Source organism: Indicator indicator, chromosome 18, assembly GCF_027791375.1.
Source record: "Indicator indicator isolate 239-I01 chromosome 18, UM_Iind_1.1, whole genome shotgun sequence".
Taxonomy (NCBI): domain Eukaryota; kingdom Metazoa; phylum Chordata; class Aves; order Piciformes; family Indicatoridae; genus Indicator; species Indicator indicator.
Window position 1 is genome coordinate 9,049,545 of NC_072027.1, and position 6,383 is coordinate 9,055,927.

Below are 6,383 nucleotides of genomic sequence, written 5' to 3' on the forward strand. Positions count from 1 at the left end.
GGAGATTGGTGGCACTGGTACTGGGCTGGGATGAGCACTATGCAGGAGCCAGAATTTATCATGCTGTGCTGTGGGCTACGAGCCGTTCGAGTCCCTTCCCAGCCACGTCGGCAACAGCGCCCCTGCCTGTCGCGGTCCCCACGGTCTGCCTTTGCACCCTCGCCTCCAGGAGGTGTCAGCAGTTTGAAAACGGATTATTGTTCCCAGCCCTGCTCTGTGCTGTCCCAGGCATAAACTGCCGGTGGCCACTGGGGAGATGGGAGGGAAGAGGATTTGCCTTCACGTCAGGGTGGGTGTTTGCAAGTCTTGCCAGCAGGACTCGGGGTCCTCGCTACAGCTCTGCCTGCTCCTTTTGCAGACAACCTCCCTGCAGCCACGAAAAGCAAAACCAGCGAAGACATCGCACAGTCATCCAAGTATAGCCCTGCTTACTCCCCAGACCCATACTACCACTCTGAGTCAGAGTACTGGTCCTTCCAAGGCTCCCCCAAAGGTAACAGCCCCTTGTTTTGCCCCCAGACCTATCCATCTCTTGGGAGGCAAGCCCCTCTGAGTTAGATCTGGACCCAAAGGTGGGGTTGGACCTGCCAAAGTGCCCCCAAAATCCTAGCAACCCTGGAGATTCAGCTGTCCCTGTGCAGCTGGGGACTGTCTCCTCTCTGGCTGCTTCCACCTTCATCCCTCACTTGTCTCCTTTCAGCCCCTCGGGCCCGGAGATTCTCTTCGGGAGGCGAGGAGGATGGCTACGACCGGGGCATGCACAAGGTGAGTGAGCTCCCTGCAGCAGCCTGGTAGGGCACAGCCGGCAGCAAGCTGCCCTCTTGGTTTTGGGAAAGAGGCCCAGTCCCACTCTGCCATCCAAGAAAGATCCACCACCATCCCTGCTGCCATCTCTCCCACCTTGGCTACCCCCAACACAGGATCCAAAGGAGGCACCACATCCCAGCACCTTGTCCCCAGGGACAGGGAGCATTCGGGAGGTGCCAACCCCATACAGGACACGCAGTGCTCTGCTGACTGTGCCAGTGGAGGGGGGGTGCTGAACAGGGAAAGGAAGGGTGCAAAGTGGCTTTCCTCCCATCCCAGATCCAGAGTGGCATCGGCAGGCTGATCTTGAGGGAGGAGATGAAGGCTCGATCCCACTCCTATGCAGACCCATGGACACCCCCTCGCAGCTCAGCCAGCAGCAGAGAAGCCCTGCACACAGTTGGCTATGAGGGCTCCCTCAATGGCTGTAAGGACAACCCTGTCCATTTCTCTGTCCCACCTGCATGGCCTGTGGGAAGTTTCCTGGGGTGGAGGGGGAAGAACAAGGGACTGGGAGGGGGTGGTAGAAGAGGTGCTGGGCACCAGAGTTGGACTTGGGAGGCTCTTCTCCTCTCTGGAGGGCACCATCCATTCCCTGGGCATTTGCAGTCTGTCCAGGCAGTCCGGTGACGTGCCTCATGGGGTGGTTGAAGGGTCCCTTGGGAGTCTCACAGTACTGCCATGCTGGGCCTGCTCTGAGCTGTTCTGGGTTCTCTGCTTGTGCACCTCCTGGCAGCCCAGACTTGCTGACTGGCCCCAGGGTTGCCTTCCTTGCTTGCATCGTTTGCACTGCACTGCACATGTGGCACTCAGTCCCTCTCCCTCTGGGGCTGCAGAGGTGGCTGGGTGTGTTGAGGAGCCTGGCAACACAGCTGACCCTGCCTGCTCTGTGCTCTCTTTCCTTGTGGCACATCTACTGTCCTGGAGCTGGGGCTGTTTGGAGATGCTCAGGGAGCTCCTTAGCCCCCTGGGCTCACAGGAGCCCCAGGGAGGACCCATGGAGCTGGTAGCTGGGCAGCTCTGCATGGCTTGGGGCACTTGGTCCTCCCTGACACCCAGCTCTGCTCTCCTTGCAGCTCCCCGGACACACTACCTGGCTGACAGCGGTGAGTGTGAGCCTGCAGCCCTCCGTGGCTGGTCCCCCAGGCTGTGAGATCCAGGGCCTGAGCTGGAGGAGGTGCTGGGACTAGGGAGGGAAGAAAGGGAGAGAAGATGCCCTTGAAAGGCTGGGCCAGGGTGAAGCTGTACCAGGGGGGAGCTGGTGGCAGTGCTGGGAGAGGATGAGTCAGAGAAACTGAGAGAGGAGACTGTTGTGCTGAAGGGTGAGGTGTGGGAGGGCTGCCATGGGAAAGGGATTTTGAGGAGAGGAATATCAGCCTGGCTGGAAATGTATTGGAGCTGGAAGAAGACAGAGGTGGTTAATGTGGAGCTGGGTAATAATGTGGAAGTGCAGGGGTAGGGTGGACCAGTGGGTGTTCTCCTGGGCTGTGGGGCTCACCCCTGCATTTTCCCTTATGCACCTTGGTGGCTTCTTTGCAGATCCCCTCATTTCTAAGTCAGCTTCCCTTCCTGCCTATAGGAGGAACGGGCTGCACAGGGTAAGTGCCTCCTGCTTGCCTCCTGCTGCTGACAGGTATCTCTGCACCCTTCAGCATTCTCCCTGGGCTCCTCAAAGCCCCCCGTGCTCCCCTTTCATGACTAGGGTGTCCTGCTTCCACTTCTCTGCCCCTCTGCTGTCACTGCTGGTCTGTCCAATCTAAAATGACCTTTATTGGAGACTACTGCAGGACATGTTTCAGAGGGATGCTGATGTTGCTTCTCAGCACAAGAGCTTTGCTTTATACCCTGGGGCAGAGGTTGCTGGGGCTTGGGAGACCTGGTCCTGCCTCCGTGTGAACTGGGCTTGTCTCTTCAACTCCTTGTCCCTCAGCTTGCCCACTACCAGGTGTCGGGGGCAGGCCCTGCTTTGGTGTGAGTGCCTTCCCTGCTGGGGACATGGGAGGTGTCACGCTGAGTAGGAGGGGACCCTCTCTTACTCCTCCCTTCCTGTATCCTTCCCACAGCCTCCCAGTGCTGAGCTTTTCCACTACGACAGCACGAACGCCGTCAACTGGGGGATGCGAGGTAAGAGGCCATGGGGCTGGGAGCACCAGGGGCAGGGGACCCTGCAGGTGCAGAGCCAGATGCTGTGGAGCTGCTTACCCCATAGCTGGCAGCTCTGGTAAACGAAGTCCAGGCTGGAGGGAGGAGAAGGACCACAGGCAAGGGTCCCCCCAGCCCCAGGGGAAGGACCATGGCAGGGCAGGGGTCAGTGTGACAATGTCTCTCTTGTCTTTTCTCTCTCCCCACAGAGTACAAGGTAAGATGCTCCTGCTCCAAGGAGTGGCTGCCAGTCGGAGGTGCAAGTACCACCTGGAGGGAGTCCCAAAGATGTGTCCATGTGTTCCCAGACCCTTCAGGAGGAAGCTTTGCCCTCTGCCCTCAATGTCCTGCCTTCATCTCCCTCCATCCCCACCTGACAGCTCTATCATGGGACTATCATACTTGGACCAGAGTCCTTCCCCTCCTGCCAGGGCCCTAAGCACTTGGCCAAGCAGAACTGTCTCTTGGGTGAGAAACAAAGAAGAGTGGTTGTGATGCTGGCCTCCACTCCTGGGTCACTTCTGGTTTCACAGAGTGAGGAGGCTATTCCAGAGTCCCCAAGGTGATTCAAGGTTGATTAGGGTCACCCTGTGAGCAAGACCCCCTCTGCCTTGTCCCATCCTAGCTCTTGAAGCAACTGTGTCACTCAAACCCTGTTAAACACAGCAGGAGAAGTCTTTGCTGGGCTGGCCCCCATGGCCTCATTCCCAGATGTGCCCCAGCTGGCTCTGTAAGTATCCCATGGTCTTCTTGTCCCTGTGCAGATATACCCCTACGAGTTGCTTCTAGTGAAGACAAGGGGAAGGAACCAGCTGCCCAAAGATGTGGACAGGACTCGGTTAGAGGTGAGGAGCCTTTTCCAACAGGGCAAATCTCCTTGGGGTTCAGAGGGACCCTATCCTGCAGCCTGTCCCCTTAGCCCCCCATGGGGTTAGCCTCACAGCATGGGGCTGTGAGGGACTCATGGTGTATGAGAAGCATCTCCATAGCCCCTGAGGAGCACCTGTGTGCTGGCACACTGTTGCAGTGGTCCTGCTGCTCTGCTGGCTGGGCAGAGCTTTACCTCATGCCCACAGTATTTGGCTGGAGCAGGAGGAGGAGAGTTCTTACTCTCCTGAGTAAGAACTGTAGGGGGTCATAGCACCCCATTGCACCCAGGCAGGTGGGAGGTGACATCAGACCCCCTCCCACCCCGCTGCAGCCATATGGCCCATGCTGTGGCCACTGGCCCTGGGTGGTAGCCACAGTCCCCAGCCCTGGCCCAGCATCTTGTCTCTCCCCAGCGCCACCTCTCCCAGGAGGAGTTCTACCAGATCTTCGGCATGACCATTGCCGAGTTCGACCGCCTGGCCCTGTGGAAGAGGAACGAGCTGAAGAAGCAGGCCCGGCTGTTCTGAACACACTGCACTATAAATGTATACATACCTATAAATATATACATAGAAAGACCTCTACATTGCAGCTCTGGATGATTCTCGGTGCTGTGCCTGGCAGAGACACCCTCTGCACCCCTGAGAGTGAATTGGAGTTTCACAGATTATTTTATGCTCTTTGTTTCCTTTTGCCTTTTTTTCCAAACCTGTTCCTGTATCAATCCTGGTGTTCTCCCGGGGGCTAAAGGCCCCAAAGGATTTGGTGTCTGTCAGTGCTGCCCAGTGAGGGCACAACGAGGAAGATTTTCCTGCTGCAGCCATGGCACCCTGGGCTAGGGGAGAAGCAGGGCTCTAGGATGAGGTGGTGGGATGAGGGTGTCCTGAATCACTCCATCAGTGATCCATGATGGCCAGATGAACCCCTCTGCAAGCCTCAAGGAATGACAGCCATTACCAAGGACATTCAGCATTGGTTCCACCACAAACCATTGAGATTTTTTTTTCTTTTCTTACTTTTTTCTTAAAGCTTAACAGGGTTATTTCCACACAAACATCTTTCCTGATGTCTGTGATACTCTGATTTCTTATTTGCTTCTCTGGCAAAATTTTAAGGCATACCACAGGACTAAGCAGTCCCAAACAGGCCAGCAAGCCACAGGGCACTTCTGCAAGAGTTGGGTTAGCAGTGTTCTTCTGAAGGGGTAATGAGGGTCTCGCCTTCACTGTGCCATGGGCCAGCTCTGCTTCTGCCTGTTCTGGTCCACTTTTGAAACCCTCCTGTGCTGGTATCTCCCATGGGATGGCTGGAATGGCCTCCCTACCATCAGCACCACCATTGTTGCCCAAAAAAACATCACTGGGTTCCTGTGTGAGGCAGGAGAGATGTGTGGGTCCCCTTGCAGGGGTTTGCTTGGGGTAAGAGATGTCCCAGCAGCAGCAGCCTCAGTTCTGGGAACTTTACACTGGCATGGAAGGGGCTGTGGCATGTGGTGGAGATGGCAATACTGCCCTGGTAATTGCTCCTGTCTGCCTTAGTGCAGCAGTAAATGAAGCAATTTTATTTATAATGATTTTACTCATAAACTATGGCTTCCTAAATCAAGCTGAACTGTTTGTGGCTATAAGAAACTTCCATCTCCAGCAGCAGTTTCAGTGATAAAGCCTGGAGGATATTAATAATAACACAGCAGTGAGAGTCTTTTCATTTTCAAAGTATTTTATGGTCAGTAACTAACTGTTCCCTACAGCTACCTGCACAGCAGAGATGGGGAAACTGAGGCAGGGCTGAGTGCTATCTCTGAGAGGGAAGAAAGCCTCTCCAGCCCATGCTGTTCAGGGGCAGCACACCCTCACAGGGCCCTGATGGGCTCCCATTGCTCCAGGGCATGCAGAGAGCAACCCTCTGCACCTGGTGAGCAGATCAGTGCTTGAGCCTGGGCTCTTGTCTGGCTGCTTTGCAACTGGCAGACACCAAGCAACTGGAGCCTGGAAAGCAGTGGTTTTGGTGGCCCTGCCCTGTGAGCACCCTGTGCCCAGCCACAGAGGTGATCTTATGCTGCAAGATAAAAATTGAGCTCAATCCAGAAGAGAGGGACCAATGTCCAGACAGGAGCTGCCTGGGGAGAGCAGGTCAGAGCTGGCTACCAGCTGAGTGCAGCCAGGTGCAAGAGGAGCTGCAGCCTGACTCTCCTAGGGTAACACTGCTCCAAATGGGGAAGCCCTCCAGTTGCTAATGCATGTCTAATATTTCAATTACTGCCTTCCCAAGCAATAACTGGGTATGTGTGAAACCAAATCACATTTCTGTCACAGCCTGCTGTCCCCTAGGAGGGCTCAGCTGCAGTCCTGAGGCTGGGAGGAATTGTCCCGAGGATGGCAGGAGTTGGTGTCCCTGCTGCCACACGCTCTCCACACCACACATGAGACACTCCCTTGCACACCTCACAAGTCTCCCCTGAGATCTTCGTTGGGCAGGACAGTGATGGTGGCGTGAGCATCATGGTCAGGCAGAGACTGCGCACATGAGGGACACCAGGAGAGAAGGGATATGAAGGGGTTTAG

At 55.9% G+C, this 6,383-nt stretch overlaps 1 protein-coding gene across 1 annotated transcript in view; it reads left to right on the top strand.

Moving 5' to 3' along the window:
• Positions 1-4,376, top strand: part of ABLIM3 (actin binding LIM protein family member 3) — a 44,442-nt gene extending 40,066 nt beyond the window's left edge. The window contains exons 17-25 of the mRNA XM_054389382.1: positions 359-493; positions 701-765; positions 1,087-1,234; positions 1,884-1,913; positions 2,347-2,405; positions 2,871-2,931; positions 3,159-3,166; positions 3,714-3,794; positions 4,233-4,376. Coding sequence (XP_054245357.1) covers positions 359-493; positions 701-765; positions 1,087-1,234; positions 1,884-1,913; positions 2,347-2,405; positions 2,871-2,931; positions 3,159-3,166; positions 3,714-3,794; positions 4,233-4,346 — 701 coding nt within the window. The 3' untranslated portion in view covers positions 4,347-4,376. The remainder of the gene's footprint in view (positions 1-358; positions 494-700; positions 766-1,086; positions 1,235-1,883; positions 1,914-2,346; positions 2,406-2,870; positions 2,932-3,158; positions 3,167-3,713; positions 3,795-4,232) is intronic.
• Positions 4,377-6,383: the final 2,007 nt, after the last annotated feature.